At 47.7% G+C, this 22,288-nt stretch overlaps 1 protein-coding gene across 1 annotated transcript in view; it reads right to left on the reverse strand.

Moving 5' to 3' along the window:
- Positions 1–22,288, reverse strand: part of SLIT3 (slit guidance ligand 3) — a 570,747-nt gene that overhangs the window by 45,366 nt on the left and 503,093 nt on the right. Inside the window, exons 20-23 of the mRNA XM_080908093.1 lie at positions 21,919–22,051; positions 8,206–8,274; positions 6,662–6,733; positions 6,015–6,086 (exon numbers count right to left, since the gene is read on the reverse strand). Coding sequence (XP_080764219.1) covers positions 6,015–6,086; positions 6,662–6,733; positions 8,206–8,274; positions 21,919–22,051 — 346 coding nt within the window. The remainder of the gene's footprint in view (positions 1–6,014; positions 6,087–6,661; positions 6,734–8,205; positions 8,275–21,918; positions 22,052–22,288) is intronic.

The raw sequence follows: 22,288 nt of genomic DNA on the forward strand, positions 1-22,288 counted from the left end.
ATGCATATGGTTTAGTTTAGGGTCGCTGTCGCGACGGAGTAACTACCAAAGCGCCGAGAGTAAGAGGCCACCGAGTGCTCAGACATAAATGAACATCTACATGACCTCTTCTGTGGCTTAGGGAAATCTGCAAAGGCATAGAAAATTTATAACTGGAGGAAGGGGGGTGGGGTGGGTAACATCCAGACAGGAACTGACTGGACCCATCAACTTTCTGTCTAGAAGGGCAGGGAGGGGACAGGTGCCTCCAACTCTTTTTGAGGATTTATATGCCATTAACAGTTAGGAAGGGCTCTTGAGACTCCATCCCTCCATGATCCTCTATAGGTTTCTGGGAGAGGGAGAAACGTTTTCTACAATGGTGATTAGTATATGCTAATAATATCATATGCATATAATAGTATATGGTATATAGTAAAATAGTATATGCTAATTTTTAACTCACATGTCCGAGTCTGATCTACATTATCTGGGTCTGGAGCAGGACCTGAGATTCTGAAGGTTACAGTTCACGAGGAAAAGGATAGAGGTTTTTCCTATTGCTTCCAGTAAGGGTTCAGTCTCCCTTTTCCTGTCAAATACTCAGGGCCTTGCACATGCGGAACTAAACCCTAGAACAGAGGTTCTCAATCTGTGGGTCGCAACCCCCTCGACAACCCTCTATCTCTAAAAATATTCACATCATAATTTGTAGCAGCCGCAGAATTACAGTTATGAAGTAGCAAAGAAATTAATTTTATGGCTCACCATAAGATGAGGACCTAACTATATTAAAGGGTCACAGCATTAGGAAGGTTGAGAACCAATGATCTAGAATTCTCCTTCCTCCTCAGACAGTCCTCCACTGTCAACCTCATGCCAGCCCATTCTTGGTATGCCTTGCCAGGTGCAAGCTGTCCTTTACTTGGGGACACCTGGGACAGCTAGAAGGAGTGGCCCTCCGAGCAGTGCTCTTCCCAGTGGCTTAGCGGAATCATTCATTCCCCTGGCTTCGCACTGGCCCCAGCCTGCTTGGATGTCGCCTGCTGTTTGGCAGATCCGTGGTAGGTCAGTTCTGAACGAGGCCGCGCACCCGTCAGGGTCGTGAAGCTTTAACAGAAAAACACCGAGGAACCCAGCGAACACAGCTTTGGCTGTGATAGCCTCAAGTGTGTTAGCCGCAGTTGTTACTGACAATGGCCCAGGCACTCACTGTTTGCAAAGAGATGACAGGAATTATCTGGGTTCTTGCTGGGTCTGGACAATCATTGTCACCAACATGAATGTGAGGCTAATTGTGTGACTTCAGTGACCTTTTTTAAAGACAGGATTTCTCTGTGTCACCCTGGCTTTGTAGACCAGGCTAGCCTAAAACTCGGGTACCTCTCTGCCTCACAGACTCATGTATGTCTTCCGTACTGTGCTTTGTCATACTGGCATGACCTGCTCCCATCCCCAACCCCATTTCTCTTGCTCCCCTTTTTCCCCGGAAGCATAGGAAGGGTCTGTCCCTGGAGTTCCCATGAGAACTAGAGGCCCAATCCATCAGAGACCCATAGTCATCACCAAGCTTCTTAGGGTCCTTTCGACACACAGAAAGATTGCACTCCCACTACAGAGGAGACTGAATTCCAGCATTACACCCAATGTCTAACAGGAAGTTTGGCTCAGACCATTGTCTGACATCTGGGCTCACTGTCTCTCCTAAACAGGATTTGTTACCCCTCTAAGATTACTGTACCCTGCTGTCTACTCAGCTGCCCCTCTCCACTGAAGATGTAGTTTGCTCACTGAAGGTGTTAGAAAGTGAACAGGCAACCACACTTTTCTTTCTCCATTTCCCAGCTGACAGGTTTGGGGGGGTGCATCTCTAAGACTTTTTCTGTGTTGGGAAGTGCCTGCTGAATTTCCAACTTTATTTTTGGCTTAGCTTTCACAAAGCGAACCTATGCCACAGTCAGGGCCACCAGCATTTGCTAACGGCCAAGGCCATTAGAGGTGGGCCAGCTCTCTGGTGAGGCAGTGAGATCCCTCTTGGGAAGGTCACCAAACTAAGAACATCTGGGGTCCTTCGTGGGGACATCACAGGAGAGGTTCAGGCTGTCCGTAGCTCCTCATGGGTATCAACAGTGACTTCAAGGATAAGAAGCTGAGGATCTGAAGGTTGACAAACAGTACCCCAGTCTCTCCCTCAGCACACACTGGAGCAGCCCTCCCTGTCCTAACTGATTCCAGGTGCCCTTGTGTGGGGTTAGAGAGTGACATTTAGGACCACACACACGCACAAGGCATGTGACTCTGTGTGGGGCAAAGATCCCTAAGAGTGCACAGATCCCCAAAGAAGGACAAGAGTGCCCACAAGAATGTTCTTGCTAGCTATTTTACATCACAAGCGAAGTAGAGAAAGTATTTTTTTTTTTTTCCCTCTCACACAATGTTTTGTACTTGGGCTCCTGACCACCCTGTCTTGGTTTCTGTCATATACATATGCACTCACCAACACACACACACACACACACGACAGAGAAAAACAGAGGGAGAGACAGGGACACACAGAGACAGAAACATACACAGATAAAGGCAGGAAAAAGACACACACACACACACACACACACACACAGAGAGAGAGAGAGAGAGAGAGAGAGAGAGAGAGAGAGAGAGAGAGAGAGAGAGAGAGAGGGTGGGGAGGGAGAGACAGATAAGACAGAGAAAAGCAAAGACAGAGACAGAGAAAGACAGGGACACAGAGACAGAGAGACACACACAGATAGACAAAGGCAGAAAAAGACATAGACACACACACACACACACACACACACACACACACGGCGGGGGGTCAGATATGAACACATGGTCAGACACTTAGACAGACATAGGTAAACACACACACAGAGGCAGACAGAGATAGACTGAGAGACAGATACTTGTACACACACACACACACACACACACACACACACACACACACACACACACACCACCTCCAGCTCTCTTACTGTCTTTCCATATCCTTGTTGGGTTTAATCTATGGCTAAGCCTTCATGCTTGTCCTCCTCTTTACGCCACACAGCATCATTTACAGGACTCACATTATTTCTGAAGATTTCACCAACATAATGACATCCTTCAGAAACTGGAGGAGAATACACAAACTCTTATATGTCATTATAGCTAAACGCAATTCCTAATTGAAAGCAAACTTACCTGGGGCCAGGGAGGTGGCTCACTGGGCAAGGCACTTGCACATAAACGTGGGTACCTGAGTCCAGATCCCCAGAATCCACTTAGAACCACCAGCAGCCCACACCTGTCATCCCTCCTCCCCTACAGCAAGGCGGGACTCAGACAAGAAAATCCCTGGAAGCTCAAGGGCCTGCTAGCCTGCGAACACAGCCATGGACAAGAGGAGAATCTACCTCATGTTGAACTGACAACCAAGGTGTCCTCTGACCTCCACATGCATGCTGCAGCCACAACGTGCACACGAATCGACACAACACGGAAAAAACAGCCAACCAAACCAAAGCCACAGCCTTTGCTCAGCTCCTTTTATGGTCACAATGTAGCAGTCTTTACTCCTGCTTAACTCTGCCTTACTTGTTCCCCGAATGGTGTTGGAAACCTTGTTCCCTTTAGTCTCTGTTCATAGGTGTCAGTGTTTACAAGATATAATTAAGTTTCCCTTCCCACACAGTTGCTAAATCATCAGCCCTTTCCCACGCCGCGGCTAGTTTTCATCTTTATCTCTTTTAATAACTGCACTTCATTGACTCGCTGCGTCAGAATCTTTTTACACATCTCCCCGTTGGTGTCCCGGTAGGTAATATTTAAAATTTAGGTTAAAAATAACAATGCAACCCAGACCCAGATTTATAGACCCTTTCCCTCTTCTTGGGTTTTTCTGCAGCTTGAATTCCTATATGTGCAGTTAGGAGAAGAAAGGACACAAATATCATTAAAATGTAGCGCATAAACGCTGTTATTTTTCCTGAATTGGTCCTTATGCAGAAAATGGTTGCTCCCCACTGAGGTGCTGGGTTGGGGTGAGAGCGAGGCTCTAAGATTGGTTTTATTCCCGAAGACCCACTGATTCTAGAATGATCATGCTAAAGCTTGCTGACTTTTAACTCAAGACGCAAGCTCCCTGTTGCTGAACGTTGGTATGTATTCCTGTGACCCTGTGGTGACAGTGGACGGGGGAGGGGGGGAGGTTACTAGGACACACAGGAAGGGAGCCCTAGCAGGCTATAAACACCCCTGGGAAACAGACAGATAGACAGGGAAACCCTATTTCTTTCTTTCAGGTTCTTTGAATTACCCCCATCAGAGTGATTCCAAGTCTTGAACCCATGCTCAGAGATTCAATTAAAACTGGCAGCGCTGTCTCCTGACATCCAACCTGTTCCTAGAAGCACCAGGCTGAATAGATGGCAGATTGGGAGCTGGGAGGGACAGGGGCCAGCAGGCAGTGTCAGGCGGAGCTGGCCTGGCTTTGGGCTGGCTGGCTGAGACCTATATCCGCTACTGCATCCATTCGGAAACAAGGAAATGGTTTCACGATGTTTCCATCCCCAGAGTCCCCGGAGAAAGTGGATAACAGGTAAGTGACAGTAACAGATTGCACACTGTCAGCTCAGGCACTTCTTTGCCCCCGGAGAATTGATTTTTAATAACAGTGTGGATGACATGTGGCGGGAGCTGTCGCTGACATGGGTGTTTTGCAGGTCTTAATAAATCACATCAGCCCAGAGCCTCTGGAGTTGGATCAGGTTGCTGGGTGCTGTTTGTTGGATGGCACCAAGGCAGGAGACTGGACTCAGCCACCTCATGACTAGTAGACTTGGTTAGTTACTTCATCAGCCAGGTCTCAGTTTCCCCATCTCTAAAATGGGCATCATCCTCTCAGGCTCACAGTACTTGCAAAGGATCAGGAGAAGGAATGGCCAGGCCCCACCCTTTCAAATATGAGGGCTACTCTTATAATAATGACAGGCTTTAAGAGTGGGGTGACATCTCTCTCAGGAGGAGATCCCTCAAAGGCAGAGGAAGAGTGCAAGGCAGAAAGGTAGACAAATCAGACCTAGAGTCGAAGAGTCCTGCAGTAGCTGAAGCTGAGCTCTGGGCTTGAGACACAGCATCTCATTTAATCCTCCTATGATTGGGGAAGGTTATAAGAACCAGCGTTTGATCGTAACGGTTGAGAACACACACAGGGAAGGCAGAGCAGAATCAGGGAGTGTTCCACAGCTCATCTGTGTGTGAGCACAAGTCCGGAGGCTACAGAGAGGACAGCCCTGTCTGCAAACGAGAGGGAAGAGCTCAGGTATGACCAGGGCTCTTGATTTCCCAAGATAATGCGTACACCAGGATTTGTTAGTGATACTTAAAAACACTGGCAACTTATTAAAACTTCAAAAAAAAAGTTTTTTTTTCCCAGTCAGGACCTTGTTAAGTAGTCTGGGCTAGGCTCAAACTTACTCACTAGCCTAGGCTGGATTTGAACTCATGTTCTTCCTGCCTTAGCCTCCCAAGGGCTGGAGTCCCGCCTGCGTGTCATCACATCTAGCCTTAATACTTTTGGCTTTTGAACAAGAATGTTGTAAGCCAACCTTTCGAGCTTAGAAGGCTCGTGGGCTTCCAGCTTGTGACCTCAGGTCCTCGCAAGGGGTGTCTGTCCTTCTGAAGCCAGAGTGAGCAGCCTGAGCCCTATTCCATGCTCGAGAGGAAGGGGAGGGACCCGTTGGTGTCGCCTAGTTCCCTAATCGTGGGTCAGGGAGGAGGGTAACCTAGATGAATCATAGCAAAGTACCGACTATAGGGGTGCATGCTTAGCTAAAGGTTGCTGAGTTGCAGTGTGCTGGACCTCAGGAATGGCTGGCTTGGAGCGCATGCATTCCCTTTACCCCACTGAGTAAACAGGGTGGCTGGGTAGCAACAAATGGGCTATGACAAAGGACAGCGGGAAGGGGAGGGCTCTGTGCATCTCATACTGTTTCCCCATCTCTAAAACGGGGACCCCAGGCCCAGTGACTCACAGCACTCGGAGTGACCTTAGCCCGTTGAAGGCGTGAACAGGGATGCATCTCAGCCGGTTGTAGCTCAGGATCCTGTGGGAAGGAAAAATGTGAGCTGGCGACCGTCCCCGTTCTTATGGGTGCATTCTTTACACAGTGGACCCGTCAAAGCAAATGTTCCCTCCGGTTTCTCTAATTTAATATATCGACAAAGGCACCGTAATAAAGAGAAGAGAAACCACCTGCTACTCCATGAAGCTCCTTAGCTTGCCCACACCCCAGTATTCCACACCAGGTTGGCTCTCTAATCAGCTTTCCTACCACCTCACTCCGCTGTCAAATGGTGTGTGCTTACAATGTGCAGAGCTAATGGGAAATAAATGGGTCTGAGCAAAATATAATTGTGTAGGAAACCCTCCACTGGGAAAGAGCACGCATATATCCCAGAAGGCATTCCAAAGACAGCCTTCTTCAGCGGTAATTAACTTCCTGATCCTCCATCTGCCAGGCTCCTACCTCTCCATTTGGCATCTCCTGATGACTAAGGTCTGCCTTTCAGTGGGACAGCCAAAGCCATGAGGACCGCTGGAACAAGGTACCTAGGACTGGGGCTCCAGACTAGACAGCTATGCCCGCGAAAGTTACCGATGAAATGCCTGCATACTCACAGTGTGGAGAGGTGGGACATGTTGCTGAAGGTGTGATTGGTCAGCACACTGATGCTGTTGTTGCTCAGGTCACTAGATAAAGTAAAACAGAAAAGCCATTTGCTACTGTTAGCAGCCCACAGCCAACTATCACACGAGTGTGCCGTCTAACAACCAACCCATTCGTTACCACACACACCCATTCATCCACCTACCCACACATGCCCGCTCACCTCCATATACCTATCTGTGTGCCCACCCATTCTCATATTTATCCACGCATTTATCCCCCTCCCATCCATCATCCTACACATATGTTGATCCAAATGTTAACTTTTTCTATTCACGTTGGTGTCCACCCACCCATCCATTTATCTGCTCATCCAGTGATTAAATCATCCAATTAGATGCCTAGCCATACATTCTATTCTAACAAAGCATACACGAGAAAAAAAAATTCTCTTTGTTCTAGTATGTTTCTTCCCTTCATCATCATCATCATCGTTAGTTTTGCTGTTTCAAGTCAGGGTTTCTCTGTGTGACCCTGCTGTCCTGGAACCCAGTCTGCATTCCAAGCTGAAGACAGTGTTCCCAGCCTGTGTATTTTGGTGTAAATGTTATACCTAGGTGTGGCACCAGGATTGGAAGGCATGAACAGCTCCTCCCTGGGCCATTCCCCACAGCAGAGCTGTGGGTCTCCACCAGGCATTCTCATTCTGCCGAGACATTTGGTAATGTCGTCTACAGACAGTTTTTGGCTGTCGCTAATGGCATCTAACAGAGGCCAAGGTCACTGCTGGGTGTCTCGTAATAATTACAACAACTCCTCTCACCGGTAGATATCTGGCCTCGGACGTCCATAAATCTGAGTTTGAGAAATGTTCATAGAGATGTTGGTTATAGAACAAGAAGGGGGACCAAATAGTGGCTTTCTGGGACTTTCCATTAGTGGGTCTCTGGCTTTAATTGGAAAAGAGCCTTGTGGACTGGCTCCTTTGTCCCCCTCAGGCAGACATGACACCTTTCATTATCACCTGTCCAGGGAATAATTTTACCCTTCTGGGTCCCACTAAAGCAAGAAGTCAGGAGACTGCTGAGGGACAAAGCTCATGGGCTTTGCCTCATATTTTTTGCTTCGCAGTCAAGAGTTATCTGGGTTCTTGGAAAGCTTGAAGCTTGTAGCGCTTATTACGGAAGGCCCTTGGTTTAAACCATCACTTGAGACATTTTCTAGAAAAACTGGCTTGTTTGTGCTCCTGGTAGAGCTAAGTGTGGCCACAGCTTGCAAGCAACTGAAGTTTCAGAAGGCTCAGGAATTCAGCTTGGAGCCTGAAGAGGCCAGAGGCTCCCTCCAAGCCAATAAAAAGGTAGTTCACAGCTCACGATGATATGCCTTGGTTATTTCTATGCACAGGGTAAATCCTCCCTGATCTATGTTTCTCTCCAGCTAGCTGCCTCTCCCTGAGAACTGCTACATCTGCTGAAGCACTGTGGGTAGTCTCTTCCTGTCCTGTACCACCCCCAGGAAGCAGAAACAAATGCCTGGCTAGTGCCAGGCTCCTTACATAAGTGTCAGCTGTCGGAAGGTGGACAACTCTTTGGGCACTGCTGTTAGATGGTTTCCTTCCAGGTACCTGAAAGAGAGTTAGAGTTATGGCACTGGGAAGGATACTATACTGGTCGGTCTTTGCGAGGTCTCACCCTGTTCCTTTTTATATCTGTCCCCACCAACACATTTGTCATCATTGTCTATTGAATGATCATGAAATTGGTGATATTTTTCTCTACTAGGTAGCATTTTATGACGGCAAGGTTCTTGAGGAAATTACCCACCACTGTATCTTAGTAGGGCCTCTTGATGCTGTTGATACAAAGTAGGTATGCATCCAGTGCAAAGTTGTTTAATATATTAATAAATGACGCACTCATTCAATGCTGACATATCATATCCGAGTAGCGGTGACACGGGTGAGGGACCGCCTGCTCGGGGTTACACAGAATGCAAGTGGTTGACCTAGAATTTGAAACCAGGTCTCCCCAACAATTCGACACAGCTTTGACCCAGCCCCTGGAGGATGGTTGGGAAACTGAGCCATGATTTGTCTTATGAACTCAATTTCGTAAGGGACTGAGGGAGACACAAGATGACAGGTGATGCCGAGGGACAGTCTGTGAGAGCCTCCAGGGAATTAACTGGGTAAGCTAAAAAACAGCAGGAAGAAAAGGAGCACTTAACAGGGAGAAGGACACACACACACACACACACTCACAGCAGAGGCATTTTCAGGGAACGCTGTGGGGAAACCTTCTTCCCTTGGTTCTGAGTGCTTGGCACTGGCAGCTCATGGAGGAGACGGGCAATGAATGCCACTTTAAAGAGGTGTGTGCTGCTGTGAGGGTTTGACAGCCCCCAAACCCTCAATGAGCCACACCTGAGAAACACCGGGCCAGCAATCGGTATGAGACCATGCTCTGAAACCTGACGAGGAGGACACTGTGGCGTAGGAAGAGAAACCCTGCGTCAGATCTGCAGGACATTCAGGTAGCAGAAAATCTGGTGGGAGCCCAAGTATTCATGAGAACATCCACCATGACTCCTAGCAGCACACAGGATTTTGATGAGCGCTGCACAGGGCCTGAGTCAGCAGTCATATTGGTGCCCTGGGGGAAATTATAGAGTTGGGACCAGCTCCTGAGACTGCACTGGAAAGCACTGACCAGGGCGGTGCCCGTCGTCTGACTGAGCAGGGAGAACGGGGACACCCGTAGCGCAGAAGTCCAGGAGGCGAGATCTAGGGACCGGGAGAGTCTAGACAGAGTTTGGCAATCATTGGCCCAGTCAGGAACCTCTATTTTGGTGCAGGTGTCTCTCCTTTTTTGTCAAGCCTACCTTTATTTCATCTCCAGCGCCATTTGAGCAGGCTGCCTTGGCTTCATCCTGCGATCTGCTCACCCCTATCCTTTTCCCTCTCCCCACAAAAGGCATAATCTGTTCTGATTTGCAGGGCCTTTGTGCTCAGCTCCCTGAAAGATGGGGCTGTTCTGCAATATCAGACAAAATATCTTCACTTTTCTCTTTTCTTTAAATCGACCTTTATCCAGCTCCCCAATCTCTTCTTCCCATTTTGTTCCTTCAGGTCCCTCCTCTATCCGTCCTTTATCATCTTCAGAACGAACTGACTGAACAGCAGCTTGTGTTCTCCCGGGCTCATCCAGGGGTGTATTCATGCTCTCTTTCATTTCTCTGAATGGACCTAAGCTTATGATTTTTGAACTCTTTGTCTGGTACTTTGTCTAAGTCACTCTCACCAGGGGCCACTTCTCTGGGATGGACTGGTAGTTTAGGGAGGGGATGGGTTGCTTTGGTTTTCTGTGTTTCTTACGTTTTTGTATATCAAGAGTTAGATCACTGGGTTTTTTTTTTTTTGTTTTTTTTTTTTAATTTTAAAATGTAGGCCATCTGTATTCTAGATATAAAGTCATAGATGAGTCCCAACACAGCAAAGGCAAATGACTTCAGTGCCCCACTTCCACCAAAAACAAAACAAAACAAACAACAACAACAACAACAACAAAAAGAGTTCATTCAGACCAAAAACGAACACACAAAGAAACAGCAGAATTAAATGACATTGCCAATCAAGTAGATTTAACAGACATCTATGAAATGCTCCACCCAAACATTTCAGAACACATATTCTTAGTAGTCCATAGGGTTTCCTCTAAAATTGATCATGTATTGGGACATAAAGCAAGACTCAGGAAATACAGGACAATGGAAATAACTTCTCGTGTTCTGTCTGACCACGGTGGAATAGTTAGACATCAAGAAAAACAAAAATTATAAAAAATTCACAAACTCATGGATATTAAACAACATACTATAGAATAATGAAGATATCAAGAAGAGAAAAAAAAATCTCAGAATTGAATAAACACACTGGTCATACGTAACCCTTAGGTTGTAATGGAAGCAATCCTAAGAGGAAGGTTCACAGTTCTAAATACCTACATTAAAAATTAAAATGACCTCAAATGAATGAATGAATGAATAATGTCCCCCAGGGCCTAGAAAAACAAGACTAAGCCAAATTGGGGCTGGTGCGATGGCTCAGTGGGTAAAGTATTTTCTTTTGAACCTGATACCTGGGTTGGATGCCCAGAATGCACATTAGGTAGAAGGGGTAGAAGGAAAGAATCCACTCCTAGCCGTCCTCTGACCTTCACATGTGTGTATATGCACATCTACACACAAGACCAGCAATGTCCTGATACCCAAGCCAAGGAAAGATACAGCAAAACAGAAAATTGTAGACCAGGCTCTCTGATGAAATTAGATACTGAAAAACTCAATAATATAGCTGAATTAAAGGACATACCAAAATAATACTTACAATAAGGAAGTTGTCTTCATTCTAGGGAATTGGAGATCATTCACCATACGGGAATTAATAAGTGTAATATATCACACAATGTACTCAAGGAGAGAAAGATCAATGGATATGATAAAAGCTTTTGTGCAAACCTAACACCTTTTCATTATAAAGCCCCTAAGAAGTTAGAGATGGAGGAGCCATAGCAAAAGGTGTCTTCTATGAAGGAAAAGTCATAATGATGCTAACTGGAGAAAAGGTACTTCCACCGAAATCAGGAATAAGACAAAGGTGTCCACAAGCTCCTGTTGAATACAATGCTTGAAATTTACCCAGAGCAACAGAAGAGAAGGAAATAAAAAGGACACAAAGGGAAAAGGAAGAAGTCAGATTTCTATATTTGCACATTCTATGATTTAATACATTAGAGACCTAAAGTCTCTACCAGAAAATTTCAAGAGCCAATAAACACTTTCAGTAAAGTACCAGTACACAAAATTATACACACCCAAGTCAGCAGCCTTCCTATATATGAATGATGTAAATAAACAATACCTGAAAGAAACCAGGAAAATAATCTCAAAATATAGAACAAATCTAACAAGAGAAGCAAAAGACATGTAGAATGAAACCCTTGAAGCACAGAAGAAGGAAATTTATGAAGATACCAGAAGATAGGCTCTCCCATGCTCATGGATCAGAAGACTTTCTCTTGTTAAAATACCTGACCTATCAGAAGTGATCTATGGATTCAATGGCCAATAAAATACCAATATCATTCTTTACAGAAAAAAAAAAAACTCAATTAAAACTCATAGGGAAGCATAAAGGACCCAGATAACCATAGCAACCCTGAGCAAAACGACTAGTGTAGTTGCCATTCCTGATTTCAAGTTATACTGCAGAGTAATAGTAATAAAAACAGGTATTGGCTGGAAAACAGACTCAGAATAATAGCAGAGAACTGAGAAGTTCACTATAAAGTTACAAACCAAGCCAACCCAACCAACCAGCCAATCAAACCAACCAACCAGCCAATCAACCAACTAACTACCACACACTGAAGCAAAGATAACCTCCCTAACAACGGTGTTAGAAAAACTGGCTGCTATTAGGAGGAATTCAGCTGGCTCCTTCTAAGCCAGCACAAAGATTAACTCCGAGGATGAAGACTTTAGTGTAAGACCTGAAACTGAAGCTGTTAGGGGATAAAGCCCCAGGCACAGCTAAGCATCTTCTTCACATATCTGGCTCCAGCCACTCAGAAAGTAAGGCTAACTATTGACAAATGCAGTCTCCTGGAATTAAAAACCTCTGCATGCAAACAAAACAAGACACCCCACAAAACCAGTTAGTTCACAGAGCAGACAGCCTACAGAATGGGAGGAAACTCTTTGCTATGGATACATCTGGCAGCTGATTAATATCTGAAACATCCAAAGAACTAACAAGAACAACAAAACACTAAACAAAACTAACTATATAAAAACTCAGTGAGAAATTAGGCCAAGGAACTTAACGGAGAATTCTCAAGAGAAGAAATATGAATGGCTGGTAAATATTTTAAAATGTGTTCAACACCCCCAGCCATCAGGGATACGTAAATTAAACTTTGAAATTCCATCTCACCTCAGTCAGCATGGATATTAAGGAAGAAAGCAACAAAAACTATCCAGGGTACGTGCTCACTGTCAGTGGGAATGTAAGTGGTGTAACCACTACAGACACCTGTCTAGGGCTCTCTTTAAAAATTAAAACCAGAACTTCCGTCAGACCCAGCCATGGCTCTCCCTGGTGTGTGCCCAGAAGACTCCCCATCTTAGCATGGAGACGTGTTCCTCCAGATTCATCACCGCCCCCTTCACAACAGCTAAGAAGTGGGTTCCGCCTGGATGTGCATCAACCGATGAACATGTGGTGTGAACACGCACTGAACTTTGTTCAGCCGTAAAATGAAATTATGAAATATGCAGGGAACTGGACGGAGCTGGACGCATCAGACTGGGTGCGGGAAGCCTAGGCTCAGAAAGACAAGCGGTGGCATGTTCTCTCCCGCATGTAGACCCAGGCTTCTAATTTTTATATATGTGGGAAAGAATGTGGGTGGAGCTTAGAAACCTAGAGAGGATAAAAATGGGAGAGGAAGGGAAAGCTTCTCTAAGGTAAGAGAGAGTAATAGACCATGTGCAGCACTGTGTGTGTGTGTGTGTGTGTGTGTGTGTGTGTGTGTGTGTGTAAGGGTTTAAATGGGGATGGGAGGCAGGGGGATGAGGGAAGGAAAATATAGGCTTTTCAGTCCACACTGACAAAAAAAGCCATAGGGAAATCTGATACCTGTAAGCCAATTAAACATGATATTAAATATGAAATCTTAACTGGAGGTACAGTGTAGGGGTGGATACAGCTGTTCCCAGAAGCCACTGGTTATGGATGAAGAATCCCAGTGCCCTGTGTGAGATCCTGCTGTAAGAACTGTTTTGCAGGGAGGTCCCCGAGGCCCCTTAGACACTACGCACAAATGTCACCGCTGTTACTGCCTATCGGAATTGAATAGTAAGTCCCTGTTTCTGAGGATGCTACATATCCTGTTTGCAGGACACAGAGAAGGGGAGCAGGAGCTATGCTGGAAACTCCCTCCCTCCCTGTTGGCTAGCCTTCGCTGTTCCACACGGTGCCATACGGGCTACTGAGGGGAACGGTCTTGCTCAGCTCTGGCCAGTACATGCCACACCTCCACTGGCCAGGGAAGCGCGCATTGTAAACAAGCCTAACAAAACTCACTGGGCCATGAATACCAGAGATAAAAGGTGGTGTGGTGTTAGTCAGAAAGGGGGAAAGAAGAGAGTGGTGTGGGAGGGGGACAAGAAAGGCTAAGGGGGGGTGGATATGATCAGACTATACTATGCATGAAAAGGTCATAATGAAATGAAAGCCATTACTGTACATTATTAATATATGGCAAAACGTTAAAAAAAAAAACAAAAAACCCTGCAATTCAACACCAAGGATTTCTAATGCCTTATTTGGAAATAAGAAAAGAGGGGGAGGCATGTGTGTGTTACAGGGGACACATGACAGTAGGGGCCAAGCCACAGAATGTGAGTTCCTGACAGACAGGAGGTCTTGGATTCCTGCCCTCAAACCCAGGCTCCTGCAGGGACTTGCTCGGCTAGGGTGAGGCAGAGTCTGCGGACTCAAGCTCCACAGAGGAAAGCGGCCTCTATGTAACCGTGTAGTCGTGATTTACAAAGACGGTACCTTGCCTGCGCCCTCAGCTTGGTTTACTCACTCCAACTCCCATGAGTCCTTCCCCCTAGGCTTCCCACTGCTCAGAATGCAAGTGAAGCTATGTTGAGGTCACTGTCAAGGTCATTTCCTGGGGTGACTTTCCTTTCACACAGCACTTACAGTGTTCTGTCAGGGCACTTGTCTGCCTGGTGCCAGCCTTTACTTCTGTGAGGTCTCTGTTCTGCTATCTCGAGCCCCTCAAAAGCTTTAACAGATGCGCAAACAGCCTGGGGCCACTTGAAGCTGGTTCTGATCCGGAGGGTCTGGGGTAGGACTGGAAACTCTGCATTTCTGATCTGCTAAGACCTAAAGTGAGGTACTAGTTGTAATCACATGGATGGGTTATCCAAAACCTACCACGAGGTGACCAACTTAGGCAGAAACGGGTTAGGACAGGCATGGGCAACCCTGGTAATGGCGGACAAGTCAGAATGTATATCATCTTTACCTGAGACCTAGCAATTCTCTTCCTGTGGCCAGCCTGAGGTAAAGTCATGGCACAGACTCTGGGCAGGACTTGGAAAGCGTCAAGCTGCCATGGCATACTGGGTAGTGTCCTTATTTGGTCCTTTCTTATGAGTCTGCTATGTGCCAGCCCTGTACTAGGTGTTGGGATGTATGTGTACACACACACACACACACACACACACCCCAAATCCCATTTCTACCTTCAGGAATCTTCATTCAGGGGCTAAAATTCAGCTGTGCACAGACTTAAGTTGCAGCCTCAGGCCAAGGAATTGGGCATTCATTCATCCATCCATCCATCCATCCATCCATCCATCCATTCATGTATGCATAAGTATTTATTTAGCAGCTGCTATGTGCTAGCATGACTGTCTATGCTGGTGAATGAGGTAGGTAGCCAGGAAAGAAGGGGCATGCTCATGAAGAGATCCAAAGCTGGGTTTTTGGAGGGAAGGTGTAAGAGACCGTGGTGGAGAATGCAGGAAGGCAATCTGCTCTCCTGAGCCTCATCCCACCCTAGAGTCTCCCGATTGCCACCTATTCACACGACCCCTGTGTATGCAGGTGAATCTCGAAAACCCTCGATAACACTGGTCAAAGCAGGGGGCTCTGCTGCATTTCACAGAAGGGGGAGTCACCTATGCTAACCGTGGTAACCCAGGGCAAACTGAGCTGTTTAACCCAGAGAAAGGAGAGGAGCCACAGAGTTCCTCAGACAGTCTCCATGATGGACTCAGGATGTTGCCTTTGCGTCAGTCTCTGTGTTTAGTAGAGAAGAAACTGAGTGGTCCAGTGCTTGCTCATCTGAAAGTCTTCCGGTCTCACTTTGCAAAGTGAACCGCCTGCTTTTGGTTCCTATCTGCTGCCAAAATCTCCATTGCTTGCAATGTCCCCTGACTACTAACAGTACCTATACAATACATTCACAGAAACATCTACACCAAGTATTTCACCATGATAACTGGTATCCCAACCTAGCCAAGTCCAGACAGAAAACTACAAGGGCCTCACATCCCTCTCTGGGTCTCATATCTGACCTTTTGATGACCTCAAGTTGCAACTACACTGACCTCGCTCTTCCCTGAACGACCAGAGAGAGGGTGGCCAGGTCTTTGTCTGTACTGGTCCTGCCTCTGCCTCCTTGACTAGTTTCCTTCCGTGACCTCAGTCCTCAAGCCCTTAGCTCCAGCCTGCCTCCCACATTTCAGGTCCCTCACCCCCAGGTGACATCCCAAGTCTCTAAGACTCGGGCATTACATTGTGTTTCAATCCCCGGTGGCATCTTCTGCGTGAGCCTGTGGAGTCATGTTAGCACACACTGCCTGGCAACAGCTAGACTCAGGAAAGAGTCACCTGGGCAGTAAGAATCCTGGAACCGCCCCAAGGGAGCTGCACCCGGCACGGCAGAGTGGGAACTGCTTTCTGTACAGGGTGTCCCCGTGCCCTGGCATCATGACTTGGAAGACACAGCATCAAAAAGCTCCGCTTCAGAAATGCAGATGCAGCGGCAAAGGATGGTAGGGATGCTGTCTTTGTGGGAAGCCCTTGATGAACACTCTCCAAAGTTGGAGAGCTGTAGTGGGCTCCGGAGGGACCATTCAGAAGCCTGCCTTCTGTCCCCCGGCCTCAGAACTGCTGCGGTTTTCCCAGCAGGTCAACCTTTGCCTTGACCTGAATTGAAATGTTCTCTTTCAGCCCTCGCTCCTGAGAACTCACCTGCTTTGCATGAAAATCCACACTGACCTCTTTGCACAGCACACTCTGCTTTCTGCTCTTGTCAAGCTCGGCAGAGCAGACGGGTTCTCACAGAGACTTCCAGGACCCACTGAATGGGGTGGAGAGGGCAGCTACCTTCTAGGAGACCCTGCTCCAGGCCAGGATTTCCACCAGAGGCCTGGGTGAACTGGGGGTACCTCAGCTGCCGCTCTGGCTATCTAATAGCTGTGCAACCTCAGGCAAGGCACTTCTCCTCTCTGAGCTTGTATTTACACAGCTGTAAACTGGAGCTTATGAGAATCATTACCATGAAGAATTATGAGGATTCCTATGGATAGATTTTAGAGTAGTGTCCCAGTATACTAACTACTGTTGAACAATCTTTGGAAATATATTCAAATACATATATATGAATATATATATATATGCATATTATACCCACAAAGATATATATTGAACATATGTGTATATGTTCTAGCATGTTTTTCTGTGAAGAGAGTGGCATCACACCATGCTGATTACAATGCATGTTTAGCTCCTGCATGTCCCCACATGTGGAGAGCCCATCTTTCTCTGGCCCTCAGCCTACACATGACCCTTTCTGCTCTCTGCACACGCACCTTCTCTTTCAGGATACCCGTTCCCTAGGGATCCAGGTGCTCGAACAGAGAACCTTTCTCCCATGAGGGTCTTCTCCGGGCATAGGCTTGATTCTGGAATGTTCCTAGGATATGTGACTTGGCCACCGGTCGCTTTTCACACCGAGTTCTCCTCTCTGTTCTAAGTCTCCATGGGCAGGGATAAGACTGTGACCCTAAATGTCTTACTCCAAGTCCATGGCAGCATCTCCCAAGTGAGCGCGTGAACGAGCAAAGGAGAATCCTGTTCTCGCTCAGTCCTCACCTCCTGCTAGGCTTTCCCAGTATGGAGTAGAGCCCCTTGGGGTACCCTCTGGCTCTCCCTGTATCAGGGTATACTGTTATGTCACCTTGACAGGAGGGAACCCCCCAACTAAGAAAATGTCACCATAAGATTCGGTGGTAGGCAAGTCTGTAAGGCATTTTCTTAGTTAGTGACTGACATGGGGTAGAGGTGTGACAGGCAGGAGGGGCTGTAGCCCACTGTGGGTGGGGCCATCCCTGGGCTGTGGTCCTGGGTTCTATAAGAAAGCAGGCTGGACAAGTCATGAGAAGCAAGCCAGTAAACAGCACCCATCCATTGCCTTTGTGTCAGCTTGTGTCACCAGGTTCCTGTCCCAACTTCTTTCAGCGATGAACAGTGATGTGGAAGTGTGAGCCAAATAAACCCCTTTCCCCCCAACTTGCTTTTCGGTCATGGCGTTTCATTGCAGCAGTAGAAATCTTAACGAAGACTATATATATAGTCTTTCCCCCCCCCTATTCAGAGTGTTTCTGTTTGGTTTTAGTGCAGGAGAGATGGCTCAGTGGTTATGAGGACATCCTTCATATGCAGAGGACCCAGGGTTGGTTCCCAGCACACATGCTGAGCGGCTCTGAGCTTCTGTCATTTCAGCTCCAGGGCATCTGACATCCTTGTCTTCTCACAATCTCTGTGGGTACCCGCACACACATGCGCCCAACCTCCACATCTACATCTATATCTATATCTATCTGTCTGTCTGTCTATCTATCTATTCATCCACCCACCCATTCATCCATCCATCCATCCATCCATCCATTCATCCATCTATCCACTCATCCATCCATCTATCCATCCATCCATCCATCCATCCATCCATCCATTCATCCATCTATCCACTCATCCATCCTATAAAATAGAATCTTAAAGCAACAGGCCAACATTCTCCCTTTTGTACTCAGCTCATATTTGCCCTGGTAGCATGAAACCAACAGAGGACATTGGTGTGGGACATTTAAGGCAGAGCATTGGGCCTAAGTAACTGGGTCTTCCCTTATGTGTACATTTGCACAGAAAGTAACAAAGCAAGCCACACTTGAGAACAGCCCTCGCCTGAGGCAGTAAAAGCTATCAACAGTATCAGTGCTGGACCCCCAGAGCTCATTTGTTAGCAATTGTGTAACAAACTGAACAGTGTGCACCCAGGGCTCAGTGAAATCCTGCTGCCTTGCTCCTTGAACTAGCTGCTGTGGAACCCCCTCAGGAAACACTGTTGCTGCTTAAAAGAAAGACTGGCAGAGTTTCCTCAGACAGCGGCCTTGACCAGACAGCAATAGAGTTGGAGCTTTCACAGGAGTATTAACAGTTTTGAAATCTGAACTCTGCTCGACCCTTCTCACGGAAGAATGTCCTGATGGGAAACAGAAAGGCGAGGTCAGGTCAGTGAGGTGGAGTTTTATCTATTGGAGAAAGGACTGTATCACCACGTGGAAGGCTGGCATAATCCACTGGGCTGTCCTAGGTGGCCAGTGGGTGATGTAGTCCATCTGGAGGATGGAACTACTCAAAGTCCAAGATGGAATAGTGTGTATTAGGAGAGAAGAGCAAGTCTATGGACAGGAATGCAGGTTCCGGATGGCAGCTATTCTTTCAGAACATCCCACTGCCTGTGGTGTGTGATGAATGATAAAAGTCCGCCAGTATTGAAAGGGACCTTTGAAATGCTCCTTCCTGGTCCAACCACAAGTGGGTATGAAGCTGGCCCTTCTCCTTCAACTTCACCCCCAAAACTCTCACAACACAGGGGATGCAGAACAGAAACCAGAGTCACCACGAAGCCAGACTTTAAAAGATTAGCAAGAACAAACAAACTAACTGAAACAGCCACCGACACAGCATCACCCGGGGTACTTCAGTCTCCGGCTTGTCTCCGCAACACATTTCTTACTGAAATATGTGGTGGATAAGAGAATTATTTTTAGGTAGGATAAGAAATAGATATTTCAAAATGGCCTATGTTTAGTTTCCAGTGTGTCCCGTCAAACATTAACAGTATCTCCGACAAGCTCGTGTTCTTAGAGTTCTGAAAAAAAGCATACAAAAAACCTCCCAAGTTGGGGCCCCAGAGCACAGTGTAACCGGCCTCCTGGCTCTCACGTTCTTGAACACTCCTTTCCCCTCCTTCCCTGTCCTCCACTGAGGTTCAGTGCCAGAACTGAGCTCCCTGGAGTGCACCAAAAGCCAGGCTTGGCTGGGAGGGACATCATCTCTTCCACTGCAGAGAATCAGACGTTCTCTGAAGGCACGGAGCCCAATTATTTTTGCTATTTCAGTCTCTGTGTCCTGAACCTTAGAGAAAAGCACTCGTGAGCTGTCCTCATGGCATTTCTGCATTTTGACATGTTGCTCGTGGCACCCATTTGCCCGGGAAGGAGCTCGCTCCATAAAGTTTCTGCAGCTTCTACGCCTGGAAACAGATCACCACATGCTCCCACTGACTTTCAGGGCCTCCGCTTCAGTCCAAACCCATGCTGACAGGAACTTTTAGTGACTGTCAGGCCTCCTTTCCTTCCCCGGGGCTGCCAGTCCCCATGACAACCTCTCTGAGACTCAGGAATGCCAGAAGTGACAGTCTCACCTAAGACCTGCTTGCATTCTAAGAGGCTGACGCACTCACAGCCCAGCCTGGAGAAATGGCCGGGGACACGATGGGGATTCCTCAGGGGGAATCTAGGTCACATCACATTCTGTTACTTATGTCTGAGAATTCATGCCCAGGTGGCTCCAGCAGAGAAAGTGGCCCAGGGTCTGGGAGGGAGCTCTGACACACACGTGTGACAGTGTCGGTGTGAGTGGTTGTGTGACACACCCTGACTCTCAGTCCCTCTTCTGGTTCTTCCAGTTCCTGTAACAGGGTCTCCGCTTGTGTAGCTGCTCCTGCCTATTCCGCTCCTTCTGCCCCGTTAGGGACCTGCTCTTCCCTGGCCCTTCAGTGTCGTAGGATACTTGGATCATGCCACCAGAGACACTGGCATGGAACAGGCAAGGCTGAGCATGCCCAAATCCTGGAAATCTCAAAAACTGAGATCAGAGTCATCCTAAGATAGGCTGGAGTAGAACTAACCCCCTCCTTGTTTCTATGCCCGCCTTGAAGCGAGTAGGCAGGCGGGGAGTCCTCCAACAAGGTGGTGACAGTCAGTCAGCCAGTCACATAACCTAGTACCTGGAATTCTCCCATATGCAAATGAGGCGTCTCAGTAGCCTTAGGCTTCAGCCAATGACCTTCTCCCTCCCTCGATGTTCTCACGCGCCTCCCTCCCCAAAAATACAGGCTTTGGTTCATCCCTAACTGAGTGTGTGCATTCAAAGACACCTCCAATAAAGAAAAATGAACAAGCTAAAATGAGCTTAGAGAGCTACTTCATTGAAGGTCAGAGAAGAGGAGAAGGCCTGAGCTGTAGCACTAAGATTCACAGAGAAGGCTTTTTTCCTCCTCCCTGTGCCCCCCACTTGTCTCCCAAGCAGACCAGGGTCCTGCTGGTGCTGGACTCTGCTTCCTGCGTCTCGCCTGGTGGGTAGTGGTGTCTGATACCCTGGAGGGAGAGGCGGACTGAGGACCGCACCCGTTCTGGACTCCGCTCCACCTTCCCCGAGCTGTTACTGGAGGTATCTGGATACCACAGAGAAGGGAGGCAGAACCTGGTACCAATCACACCTCTCTTTCACATCCTCATCTCACACCTTTCATGAAGTCATCTGAGCTTCAGGGATGGCAGAACACATGTCTATTTTCTCCCAGATAGAGAGAGAGAGACCATGACCCTCATGACTGTTGGGCTCACCTTGTTTCGCTAAGGGTCATCTCTCCATGTTGGCATTGAGCCTGACATATGAAGGGGGCAGCGGGACAGAGCACAGGCAGGTGGTGCGAGCCGGGGAGGTTCTTCTGCACAAGGTGGCGGGGACCCATAGCTGATGGAAAGCTAGGCCTATCTATGGCTGAGCCAGACAGGGAGGGTGCTGCATCCAAAGAGAATGTGGCATCTGTCTCATTTAACTTGGAGCTTCTGGGGAGCAACTGTGGGGAGCCTGGGCAGGGAAGATGTTCTAGGAACCCGTGCGACTTAAAACCACCTGCTTGACAGGGTTGCTCAGAGGAGGAATGGAATCAGACTGTGAAAGCATGCAAGTTCTCCAATGCACCAAAATGCTATCTCGAGGGTCACACAGAGGCTTCGTAGAATCTAGAAAGGCAGGATCCAGCACAGGGGTTTTCGGGCAGTGCAAGAAATGTGGCGGTCCTCTTGTACTTTGGGATATCTATAGGGAGAGTAGAGTCAGGCCTGCCTCTCTTACCAGATAGAGATGGCTTGTAGTGGGCCCCCTTCTTTTCCTTTAATATCACCCCAGCCTGCTAACACCAATCAAAGCTCTCGACCACTGTCTGGGAAAAGCTCTGCTGGGTTCCAGGGAAGCCAGGCATGTCCTGAGATGCCGGGGTACAGCGGGAAAGCTCCTGTTGGGGAGACTGCAAGAGCTGGGGGTGGTACTTACAGTTCCGTCACATCCTTTGGCATGCCTTTGGGGAGGGCACGGAGACCCTTGTTGCTACATCGCACCACCGTCTCCACACACGTACACTGCTCGGGGCAGCGTGGACTCAGTTGGCAGCTGCTCTCCTCATTGCCTGTGGAGGACCCAGAGAGGGTGAGCATCCCAGAAGATAAGCCCTACCAGGAGAGCAGCCAGGAAAAGCTAGCTGAACGGGCCAGACAGTCTCCAGCAAAGGCCAGCTCTGCCTAGCACCAGCAGTGAGCGCAAGCCAGGACTAAAGGTAGCTACTGGTTTCTTCCCCTGCCCGAGGCAAGGATGCATGTCTGGGAACATGGAAGAACACTGCTGTTTAATGCACTCCAAAGGAAAT

This window comes from Micromys minutus (genome assembly GCF_963924665.1).
Source record: "Micromys minutus genome assembly, chromosome: 31".
NCBI lineage: Eukaryota > Metazoa > Chordata > Mammalia > Rodentia > Muridae > Micromys > Micromys minutus.